General features: G+C 41.7%; 1 protein-coding gene across 10 annotated transcripts in view; it reads right to left on the bottom strand.

Moving 5' to 3' along the window:
• Nucleotides 1-12,755, bottom strand: part of LOC124218670 (cell adhesion molecule Dscam2) — a 50,315-nt gene that overhangs the window by 15,181 nt on the left and 22,379 nt on the right. For all 10 annotated transcript variants that reach the window (XM_046625318.1, XM_046625315.1, XM_046625316.1 and 7 more), the window contains 5 exons: nt 11,868-11,985; nt 5,697-5,940; nt 4,224-4,428; nt 470-766; nt 130-240 (listed from right to left, as the gene is read on the bottom strand). In XM_046625318.1, coding sequence (XP_046481274.1) covers nt 130-240; nt 470-766; nt 4,224-4,428; nt 5,697-5,940; nt 11,868-11,985 — 975 coding nt within the window. The remainder of the gene's footprint in view (nt 1-129; nt 241-469; nt 767-4,223; nt 4,429-5,696; nt 5,941-11,867; nt 11,986-12,755) is intronic.

Genomic DNA, 12,755 nt, shown 5'->3' on the forward strand with positions numbered 1-12,755 from the left:
TTGTGAAAAAGTATGCAAATATATTGACCACCGAGGAGAAATTTCAAACACCGATACTATCAGCATTTCGCGCAGCAGCAGAAAGGAAGGAAGTGATGCATGACGTGTGCTTAGCGTATGCTCTCTTACCTTTCTCCCAGACAATTGAATCAATCGGATAACCCGCCACGGGGCATTTGATATGCAGTTGTTTTCCAGCGACTGCTGAAACTGCGGGCATCGGTCGGATGTACGGTAAACCTACGGAATTGAAAAAGCGTATTCCCGTGTTATTCCCTCTCTATTATCTATTTTCCAAGCTAGTTTTAACCAACAGCGTGAGAATGCAGCTGCACCGAGCAGATAACGAGACACGGTCGGGCGTGCATTTATCGAGTGAAAAGTTTTTTGCCGAATCGAGAACTCTAAATCAATGATCACCCCGAAGTGCCATTCCGTATTTCGGTTTGGAATTGGGTTAATTTTTCACCGTAAATGTTGAGTCTCGCCGCGTTGCTGGCTTCTCCTGCCCGGCTGCTTGCCGTGCATTCATATTCACCCCCGTCTTCCGGTTTAACTGAGGAAATGTTTACGTGGGAGATTACGTCGCCGTACACAGTGACGTATTGCCCGATCAGAAGCCGGTCGTTTTGCGGCAAAGGAAAACCGTCGAGGCGCCACGATATCTGCGGCGTCGGGTTTCCGGCTGCGCTGCACTTCAACGACACCGATGGACCAGGCTGCATCGTCTGCTCGATAAAGCTGTTGACCAGCTGCGGCGAAATTTCTGCCAACAGTTAGACCGGATCAGTTTTGTCGCACGGCAGTGATCGGATCATGTTTAATTTCCCTAGAATTATAGTAAAACCGAGTTGTCCCTATCAAGGTTCAATTACTTATCATGGCTGCTCCCTCTTGCCGGCTCTCTGACTTTTAACGGGCGACAACTGCTTTGCGCTCGCAAATTTTCTAGCTTCTAGTTAATTTCAGATAAAGAAATGGGTCCTGAAGAACCCGACAAATAATTCGTCGTCTTTTCATCCCATTTGATAAGTTCTGCTGTTTTAGATTCACTGTTAAAAAATTTAAAACAGTTTTGTTTAACTTGTCCTTGTAGAGGACGACCCGGCGTGCATATTGATTTGTACCTTAACCACAATGTATTCCTAAATCGGCTCTAAGCTGCTCCATGCTTAAATAAATATAAGTCCACGCATCGTTTTTCTCTTGTGTCTCGGTTATTCGTTCCTTTTAGGAATATTTTTTGTCATTCTTCTTACTTTCGGCGCTAAATCTAATATCCTATCTTTCCACTTGTATAAAGTATTGTTTTTTGTTAATCATTTAATGTTATTTTAAGTTTTAACTCATTGACTGATTGATGATACCAAGAAAACTCCCAAGAAACTACCTTCAAAATGATCAGATCGATGTCTGAACAAAACAACGAATCGAGAAATCAATGTACAGGCATAAATTCAAACATCGAAGCGGCAGGATGATATTCAGGACCAGACAACGAAACGAGAGAAAAGTATAGACTCTTTTCGCGACCCCGGATGATGGGAAAATTCTACTCCCTCCAATGGGACAGAATAACCTCGACTTGGGATCATTTTCCCGGTAATCGGTGGTGGAGTTGCCGCGGGGTTAGAATGGGCTTTGCCTTGGATGCGAAAGTCGCGGGCATCAATAAGCCCGCCGCCTAGTTAACCTATGCAAATTTAGGGACTCAACTATCGTATCGCTTTGCTGACGGCTTCATCTAGTGGGTTGTACGAGGTGCAGCTATCAGCTCAGAGATCACGTAGCCTTAGCGATTGTTGATGGGAGGGCTCATTCCGCGGTGAGAAGTGGCTAATCAGCATGGCTTTACGGTTCGGGCGTAGAAGTCTCGCGTACCGTAACAATGTCAGTTGTGATTGGGATCATTGGCTATGATTGGAGTCGAGAATGTAAGCACATATTCGTGCACACAACCCTCCGAGTTGAAGTGATGCTACCGGTGAGGTAGTGAACCATGAAATCCCTTGCTGCTGAGAAAGCCAACAGAATTGAGAAAGTTTTGAAATCCTAAGACGGGTTTGACCAGTCGGGCTTTAATCGGAAGGTCCCCCATTGTTCTTAGCTCAGAGTAAAGATAGTCGAAAGTTATAATCTCTTGTACTTTGTAGTACGTTTCGCCAAAAGCGGGAAAGCTTGAACAGAGTTGCCACAAATTATTTAGCGCTGCGGGACGTAGATGAGATTGCATTTCTGCAAATTATTGAATAACCAAACTTGCGAAAGTGATCAGATGGCGGTGGATGCTGGTTAATAGTTGTTGTGCTATTCAATGAACTTCGAGAGAATAATAAAGGCTTGATAATACTGGTGACCGAGACGAAATAACTCTAGGTTCGCAACACAGCCGCTGCAACCCGTGGTCCACATTACTAACTGAAAACCTAAAAGCACGCGCATTACGAAGAACAATTGTTTATTTCACCCAGTCTTTTGTGGAGCTAGAAGTACGTGGCTATTGACGTTAATACCTCGCCAGTTTCATTGTTCGTTTAATCTTGCAGTATAATGAGTTGGGCACTTGTGGCGAGTGATGAATGATGCTCGTAAGAGATTTTCTGCGGACTGGATAATGATGAGTGATATTAAAAAGAGTAAGCTGAAAAGTAAAGCCATTAGCAGAGTTTTACAATTTCATACCGGAATATTTCGCCTCATCTTCCATGTCCGACTCCTTATGCTTTAATATTTATTTTGAAGTATTCAAAGTCTCGATCCAAGCGAGCTGTTCTGGGTCTAAGTGCGAGCCTAAACTGTCAAGGTTTCCACGGCAAAACAGAATTGACGGAGCCTAAGCTGTCTTCGAAACGCTATCATCCGCAGACAAAGAAGTTCGAATCTGTCAGACGACGTAATCGATTGAGGGGTAGACGAACCGTGGATACCTTGTCTTCCCGAAGCAAAGTTCGAACTCCGAAAAGCAAGGAAAGATGAGAAATATCAGAGGATTTGGTATATGTTTATTGCAATGTCAGAAAAAATCCTGGGAAGCTGGTACGGTTTTTAGAATTCATAATTATCTCACGTTGTCTAGCGTTCCAAAGTGAAAATAAGAAATCGCTCGCCAGGCCAATAAAACTATTTAAAGATTAGGTGAAGAAAATTGTAAACTATATTGAGTGTACAAATCTTCACTTTCAAACAAAACATTTAACCTTGCTTTCTGAAGGTAGGAATAGAAAAGTATTTTATACAATCCGAGTATGTTTCACGCGTTTTTTCATGCGTGTTTTCCATACACAAAGTACCCGTTGCTATGACGGTAGACTGAGTCTGCAAATGCGCATGCGCTCATCTCCTAGGAGTTAAAAGTGGACTTTTCTGTACTGCGCGCATGTGCTGTTGCAAGCAAATCTGACATTGTGCGACCCTAGCCTCAATTTCGTGCTTCGTGAAAAAACGCGTTACATACCATTGCTTATACATGAAGAATCGTGTGCAACAAAGAAGAAACGGTCTTTTCGCCTCGCGTATTTGCGATATTACTTATTTATTTACTTTTATTGACTAAAATGAGTCGTGTTGCAAACTTACGCTTGGCCCGAAAAGACTGAGTTGGCCTCCTTGATACACAATATACTATTTTTGGGGCACTAGTTGAACTGAATCGTGAGAAAATGGCTAACAATGTCTCGCGGTTTAAGCAATGTCGAGAAAGTTCGAACGTCAATGAGAACGGGCGAAGTTCTACTCTCTGCAAATGGTAAGGTTGTCGAAATGCAGGCAAAAACAAAACTGTCTTCGAAGTCTGAGGTATCGTTAACGATCTGCCCCAAAATAATGTAATTCTGGAAAACCTTCTGTGAGGTTCGTTTCATAAACAACAGCCTACCCGAGAATCTTGTGCCGAAGCCGAAGGGTTTTGATTAACGTACCAAGACAATTGGCCCTTGTCGAACAAAAACAAGCAGAGCGAAGTCTGTCCGTGAAACGTGACAGTGGCTGAATAAAGGAGGGTCGATCCTCTGTCACCGAGCAAATAGAAGGGTGTCCTTTCCACCCGACCATAAAACAATACTGCCGTGTTATTGCCTCGTTAGAAATACTTGTTTGAGGCCTTCACAAACGTTGTGGGATCACGTCAGATTAAATTTTCATATAATTCTTCACCTTTCAATGTCTCTCGATAAAGGAATCCTCCGTCTGATATAAAAAAACAAGAAAAACACTCGCACACTCACCTCCGAGTCGTAGCTCAGCTATCCCCTGCGCCATTTCGTGTTCATTGCGAACAAAGCATTGATACATTCCGCGGTCTTCCCGCGCCACTGATGTAACCGATATCCTTTCCCTGGAGAGGGCCTTTACTCTGGTGCCGGTGCGTAGAGGCTGACCATCCTTCAGCCAGTAGAGAGCTGTTTGGGGAAAACCGTTGGCGCTGCACGTCTGGAACAGGTTATTACGTGTCAAAGACAGTTCTTTTGCCCTCGCGAAGCTCTACCTAATTTGTGAATCGCTGGACGGTCTTCTATGATTTCGCCTTTCAGCGTAGATCATCTCGCACCTTGGCTATTAACATAAGGTGACACAACTGATAAAACGGTTATTTTCCAGTACGAGTAAAAGAAGAAAAATAAAAATCCTTCAAAGGTTTAAAGGGGTAATTCATTGATGAAAGAATGTAAATTCGAAAAATTGGTGATTTCGAAAAATTAACGACGGAGCCAGGAATCGAACCTGGCGTCTAGAGATGCTTGACCGGAGCCTTACCCCACTAGACCACCTAGTCGCCCTGACTCTGTTGTCGTTAATTTCTCTCATCACCAGTGAGTTCGAATTTGTTTTCCTGTGCCCGGTTTATATGTGAGTAAGAAGTTTCTTCTCTGCATGCACGATGTATAAGGAGACTCTAATGTGTTGATGTTGTGTTTACCCTTTTTGAAAAAGTTTATTCACACCCAATAGAATGATGCGAATCAAAGTTGAAGTTGGCCATAAGAACTTTGTGAAGCTAGCTGTGATGCGATAGCGACACTTCTGATCACTGGTGCCGAGTTTCGCAACTACTCAAGTGTCACTAATTGGCATGGTGATCGATTCGAATCTCGGCAATTGAAGTGTAGTATTAACTGAAAAACGCTAATTTTTTAGTTGTGCCACCTTTCTGGCCAAGGTATGATCTCGTGCATCGCGTTCCGTGCTGCGTGGCACACGGCCGGAACGAGCTGATCAGAATTTCTAGTCGGCCAACTTTTGCATCCCCACAATTGAACGACTCTGAGGCCCGTGACTGCAGCCTGAGTTGCAGTAGCGTGAAAAATTCCTACGGTAGGTACTCACTCAGCCCTAACTGTCGTATCGCAGACAATAGCGAGTTAATCTACTATTTGCGAGCCACTTCGTGGCCTCGTGGCTCCGCGTATTTAGTCGGCCCTCAAACTCTTAGTTCGGTGAACTCGGCGGGACAACTTTTAATTACTCCGGCTAATTATCTCCAACTCTCGCGATCAACTTACCTACTCTTTTACCCCTCTTTATACCCGTCTCTATCGCAAGTCATAATTTTATTTCTTCGACTGCCATTGACAAGCATTTTTATTTTTTTTTCTATTTGCCTTGCTGTAGCGTACATGGTTCTAGTCTATAATTAAGGATATTCTACCACGGAAAATTGTACAGAGAAAATAATTCTGAGCCATTCCAAACTCACTTACCAAATAGGCCGGTTTTCCTAAGTCAACAATTTGGATTGCTGGCTGAACGTGGACTCCCAGAGGTGCCGAGACGGTCAGTCGTACCTCAAGGGTTTCACTCCCTTGATTGTTGCTCGCAATGCAAAGATAGGAACCAGCATCGGCTTCTTGGACGGCCTGGATGACCAACGAACCATCGCGCACTGTTAACCGACCCGAGGAATCCTCCACAGGCTCTTCTCTTTGATTTCGTCTGTAGTACCACCTAAGAGTAAATTCACCGTCAATATCGACCATCGGGAAATTGGCTGGTCGCTGGAGTGGCAATAGATATGGACGCCCACCGTGGTAGTCGGATGAAGTAAACCATTAATCTTGAAATTTCCGAACCATGGTATATGAGTGTGGAAAATTTGGCGATTTATTCGGCATATCTTATTCACTGAATCCTCAACATTTGTTTCCTCACGCAAGAATGTTTGGTCGTTTATTTCTTTTGAAAGTCAATCAAAACGGTTATCCAAACTTCCAAGCTGTGTTACTCACAAATCACTCACACCACTGATTCTTTCCTTCAAGAGAAAACTCGTTGAACGATACAGTCAGTCAGATTTCACTGAAAATATTGAATATTCTCACTGACATATCATCGGTTATAAAACCACTTTGAAACAATGAAACGTAATTGAAAAATAATTCAACGCTTGGTTGACCAGATTGGGGGTGAAAAAAAGGTGAAAAAGGATAAAAAAATATATAAACTCCTATGGGCAAACAGCAGGAGTGGATAAGTAATTCTAACTCTCCGATTCGTTAGTATAATATTCAAGCTTGTCTTGCATCTTCATCCGACACCTCATGCAAAAGCTAAGCACCAAAGATTTTAGCCTTTCGGTGATTCTTTGAAAATAGATTGACTGAGCATGTAAGTGGTTTGTCTTGTCCGCGAAGGACAGTGGATTATGACTAGTCGATAAAAATGAGGCAAACTAAACGGAGGAACAGTGCCGTGGTTTTAGACAGTCGACCCATGTCTGGTAAACTTCCACACCGTTATTAACGGGTATGACAAAGAGATGTTGGTAGACGGAATCCGTTAGCGCGAATGTTCAGCCACGTGGCTTACCCACAGACGTGAAATATTTGATGCCCTGTCACTAGCAGAATTCGTAATCAGCGTGATTTGCTTCTGTGCCAATCTGTCTCCGTCGAGTCAAGCCCACGCTCTCAGGGACGCGCTCAGGGCCACATCACTTCGACCACATCCGCGAAAATCTGCCAGTCGCAACACTCATCAGGCTTGGCTGATCCCGCGCCTGACCAGATCCGCAGAACAATAATTCGATAGCTTATCGTATTGTTGCAATTTATTGTTATTACTAGGGTCCGCATAAATATTTATTCAAAATTAAAAAATATGTATGTACATATAGTATAGACTTATGGGAAAAATATGGAATAAAAAATAATAACTATTGTCGAGTAGCACACTTTATTTTTACATAAATTATGTCATTTTCATTATTTTGACATCACTATTTGACATATTTGACAATAGCTATCATTCTTTGCTTAATATTTTTTCCTACGTATTTCAATTTTTCCAGTCTATATTATATCTACATATTTTGTAATTTTTAAGACATATTTATTTGGGCCCTAGTTATTACAAGCATTTATCACCGCAGGTTACATTGGATTACAAACTTGTGTCCTTTAGTCGCATCCATGCGGGAACTAATGCAGCATTAGTTGGATCTGTCATAAACTAAAAACTAACAAGAATGATCGATGCGTCTACCTTCTCCGGACAATCCTATTTGTCGATACAATCGAAACTGTTTTATTTGCATAGTTCATTGACAAGGAAAAATTTGCGATACTATGGATCCCGGTGCAAGAGTTATTTCAGATCTGACGAGTGGATTTTCGAGGGAAAGAAGCCGTCATTTCGCCTTTAAGACAGCGCTGCAGCGGGTCCTTGCAACATGATAATATGAAATCGATAAAATGTGACCGTGCGTCGAAAGAAGTTACCCTCGTCAGCTTTTTGGATCCAGAAAACGGCTTACGGCACTCAACGACCGGAGCTTAACCAACCGAATGATTCTCCCCAATTCCCATACATATAATTTTTCTCCGGTCGCGTAATTGAGCTGCAAACCGGCGTCCCAACTACGTTATAATCCTGTCAACTCCAGATCGTTTAATTTGGAGATCTGGTTGCTTATTTTCCAGGTAAAACGAAGCGACCCGTTATCACGAGAAGCAATGGATTGGCGGTAATGGCGCTACCAGTCGTTGCTGCAGGCGGGGTGTCGCGCACTCGAGAAGAGAAGAAGAGAAAGAAAAAATCGTCTGCATTCAAATCCCATCCACCTCTGATCCCTGTTAAATTGATAATTTCATGAGAAATCTACATCAGCTGCAGGCGCTGGATTTAATCGATTAGTGTTTTAAGCCACCGCGGTGGCGAAGTGGCGATAGGCGAGATCCGACATCACGTACGAAGAGGAGGTCTGGCCCTTCCTCACGGACCCTCGAAGGTCTTAGAGGGAGGTTCAATGTTTAAAATTAGCATTAATATGGAAAATACAGGAGTGTGCATTCCCGGTCGGGTTATATACAGTGATATTGTTGGCAGCTATCCCGAGCTGCTTCAGCCACCTGAAAATGTAGTTCCTTCTTTTTCTCTTCTGTCGTTGCGATTTTTTTCCTTCTCCCGAGGGAGAATATCGACATTCGCCAGGGTAACGACGATCACAGAAGGCGAGAGCTGCTGAAGGCACAGATGATAAAACCCACCGAGCAGCATTTTGTGTTTAAAAGGTATCGCATTTCCATAATGAGATGACTGAACGTCTTGCGTGCTTTTTCTTCAACGAGTTTTTTTCCGAGATACACGTGGAACACGATTTTATATTCAGGCGGTTCGATTGAGAAAAAGTTCGGTTGGGTTAGGTTAGGTTAGGTTAGGTGGAACACGGTTGTTTGTTCAGGCGGTTCGATTCAGAAAAGGTTAATTTCGCAATAACAGGTATAAACTCCTTGATACTCGAAGTAACAATAAAGTTTCGCCTAGTGTGATTATTATTGTGGAGCAAGAATTTAGAAATTTCATCTTGAACTGCGTGGAATGTAGAAACTCGGATTTTTAATGAGCCACGCTGTTTTCTTTTCATGCATCAGGCGACTAGGTTGACGCAAAATTATTTGTGAATCCGAGAATGGGGTAGTTGCAATTAACACTAATTGCTTAAGGACTTGAATGTTACGTTAGTGGGCTCGAGTAGGCTTCGTTTTGATTACGATATCGAGTTTCTTGGTATTGTAGTCAGGAAAAACGATGCCAATTCCAGATAATTCACGTAACAATGATACCAAATTAGTTTATCGATTCCCACCAGCCACGGCTGGTGCTGCACAATATTCAACGTATGTACGTATTGACGTCTGAAGCGATTCGATCTTCTTTACTCCAGGGCGAGATTGCATTACATGGACACATGTATCGGAACATGTAATATGTATATAGGAAGAGGTACGCCTAATTAGTATTTTCTAAAAGTAAATGAAAAGAGGGTGGAGGTAAGAAGGAATGTAATAATAATCTCGGTATACTAGTGAAAAGCAAAGCGAGGTAACAATAAGCTGTAACTTTGCAAGAAACAATATTTGAGTTAATTCTCACTAACAACGCTTGTTAACGACTCTGAGCGACCCGCTTCACCCTCAACCTAACGAGGATACGAAACACGCTGCGAATTTTTTACTTTTCTGTACTAGTTAGCTGATTTCGAATTAAGTTCATATACACGAGAACAAGCCGTGATTAATTAACGGAGGCTTATCCAAACTTGGGAGCTGTGCTTTCGAGTGAAAAAATATCAGAATCTTGACTGATTCCAACATTCCATCGATGATCGGTTTCTGCAAAACGGAACTAAACACTACATTTTGCTAGTATTGAATTGTCGTCTATATACCTTCCGATTTCCAGTTTTATTTTACAATTGCTTAATTAAATTGAACGCGTATTGCGAGAAGGAATTTATCTAATTTTACCTAGGCATTCTAGACAAAATATAGCTTCACCCGTCTCGACACATGAATAGAGATTTTTACATTACAATAATTCACCTCGCAGACTTCGATAGATTCAGACGATTTAAGTTATTCACATAATATCCAGACTCTTGGAGGATTCCTCTATCTTCGCGAACCAGCAGCAGATATAAGGAATATTCGCTTGCCTCTGAAAACGTGCATTAAATGAAGTTGAGAAAATACTACCACACAAAAAACGTTGATTGCACGTGAAAAAAAAATGCACTAAAAAATAGTGAAAAACATTCTAACGCTGGAGTTTTCAACGAAAATCAAGTATCAATAAGAAGTATAGACAGATGGTCACTAAGCTGAAAAAGCTGAAAAGAGTCCAGAAAAATAATCGAACACGACTCGATTGAATCCGTAAAAATTAATCGATAATGTCGTATTTTTTTGAAACTGTGCATATGAAACCAAAATTTCGTCTATTTCAGTATGTAGTCTTAATAGCGGAAAAGTTTTTTGATAACGTATAGTTTCGTTAAAAATATTTTTCAATTTCAGGCGAAAACATTCATTATCTTTCACTTATTATATCAACTAAGTATACTTAGTAAGTAAGACAATGATAACAATTGATACTCTAATTACATAAATTGATGTTGCATTGCTTCGTTCATGGGAGGAAGAATAATCGAGTCGGTCGATTAATCGAGTTTGAAAAATAATCGATTATACTCGATTAATCGGGAAAATATAATCAATCATTTTTAGTTATTATTAGTATAGCATATCGTTATGTCAAGGAAACATTTCAACGATTCGTTGTCACGTTGTGGTAACGGCAAATGGCGCATATCCACTACAGGCGTATACGCGGTACGTGAAGTCGAACCAGGCAAACCAAATTATGGTTCCAGATGCCGGACCTGGCACAATGGTGGAATGCATCGAGATGCCGGCCAGCAGACTGGGCCAACAGCCAAGCGCAGCAAAGGCGACTGAATGCGTTTAATTGATTGCGATAATTGAAGCGTCCAGGGGAATTTCGCGTTTTGCGGTCTCCGCAGCCGGGATCAGCTTCGTCACGTTAACAACGTACACTAGCCAATTTCACAATTACAAGGCGGCTTCCGGCTCCCGACCTCCGTCATGCTTTGCGCATAGCCAATTTCTATAATACAACCGCTCTAGGCGTACCGTATATTATATACACTAGGATGGTCCTTAATAGGGTTGTTTTCGAATTTTAATGCTGCCAGGGGTTTAAACGCTTTCAAATTGCTGAAAAAAAAAATCACTGAAAATTTGAGCTCCCCGTACCAACTTGAAGACAGTCCGCTTTGCGACCGAAGCTTCTTATGGAAATAGCAGATGGAGAACTTTTTTTTCTCTTTGAAATTTTATATGTCGTTGACGAATATACCGACAATAATGGAGGATACATATTTTTGTGGAGAATTGAAGTGTCTTTAAGAAAAGCTCTGATGCATAAAATTCGTAAATGAAAGAGTTCATATGTTAACTAACGTGTAAAGTCTAATTTATACATAATTATATCATTCTGTCAAGTATAGCTACGAAATGAACAATCGTGTGATAAAATATGCTGCATATTTCTTGTAGGTTACAAAATTTAACATAGATTCGTGTAATTACATTACTCTAAAACCTCATTATATAATAAACGAAAATGAAAAATTATTTTCTACCAGTATTGATCGATGTAACTCTGAAACCAAAAATTTGAAAAAATTCAATCTCGGTCGATATGGTCCAGATCACAGGTCACAATTCTCCACAAAAATATGTATTTTCCATTAATGTCGGTATACTAGTCCACGACTTGTAAAATTTCAAAGAGTAATAAACGTTTTTCTCACGCTAGTTCCATAAGATAGTTCGATCGCAAAGCGGACTATCGTAGGGTTGATGCAGAAAGCTCAAATTTTCAGGGAATTCTTTTTTCATCGATTTGATAGCGGTTAAACCTTTAGGAGCATAAAAATTCAAAAACAACCCTATAAAGGACTGCGCTAATATACACGTACAACGCACATACAGACAAATCACACAGCGTTCAGCGACGAGATGAAAAGCAAGTAGCCGTAGGTATTCTCTACAATTTTTCATCATCGTTACCTGTTTTCCGGACGTGGATTTGCGTAGGCCACGCAGGGAATGACGACGGTGTCTTCAAGGCGGGCAGAAAAGTAGACGAGCTTTTCATTGAGTATCGGCGGCATCGATCCTCGGATTTCTGTCGACATAAAAGCAGCTCATTATAAACGAGGCATTTTGAGAAAACTTTCCTGAAACTGACGAGTGTAATTAATGACCGAGGAATCGGGATGGAGAGCTGATACTGCAGATGATCGACTCCCAAAATGTATGTACCATGGCTTTCCACACGCTGGAAGCTCGATTGCCTAATTGAAATGAATATTGATAGGTTATTACCGAACGAAGGGTATCGAGTGATTCTGCGATGATTATCATACCTGTTTGCGCTGGCTTGTACACAAGTGTAATTTGTAAAGTGTGTGGCGGTATAATACCGGTTGTGTATTTTTCCTCTCTCGATGCTTCTTCGCTGAGGTTAATTTGGACTACGATATAAAGGGCAATCTTTCATCCTTACCCGTCTAATGCAGCAACCTCCCGGATGGGACGGAAACGGAGCCGGACTAGTTATCGGTAATTTCTGCTTCGGTCGTAATCCGCGGACTCGTCCGGAGTCTAAACTCTCCTGCCGCGGCTGGAGAGTGAAGTAGCAAATAAACCGAGATATACGAGTCTGTGAGAGAGCCGTTAAGCATTCCGAGTTCTTGGAGAAGAAGTTAGCTGACCCAGCACCTTGACGATACCCGACCCGCAGCGCAGTAAGAAACTCCAAGAGGATCCCTCTCGCGAGCTTCTTCGTCAACTTCTTCAATACACGCTAAATTTTTCTTTCACAGTTCAACTTGCACATCAAGTAGCTCTATCGTTGTAGACGAATAATAATGATATTTGTTTAAGTGTCTGTTA

The sequence above is a fragment of the Neodiprion pinetum genome, chromosome 5, assembly GCF_021155775.2.
Source record: "Neodiprion pinetum isolate iyNeoPine1 chromosome 5, iyNeoPine1.2, whole genome shotgun sequence".
In the NCBI taxonomy this organism is placed as follows: domain Eukaryota; kingdom Metazoa; phylum Arthropoda; class Insecta; order Hymenoptera; family Diprionidae; genus Neodiprion; species Neodiprion pinetum.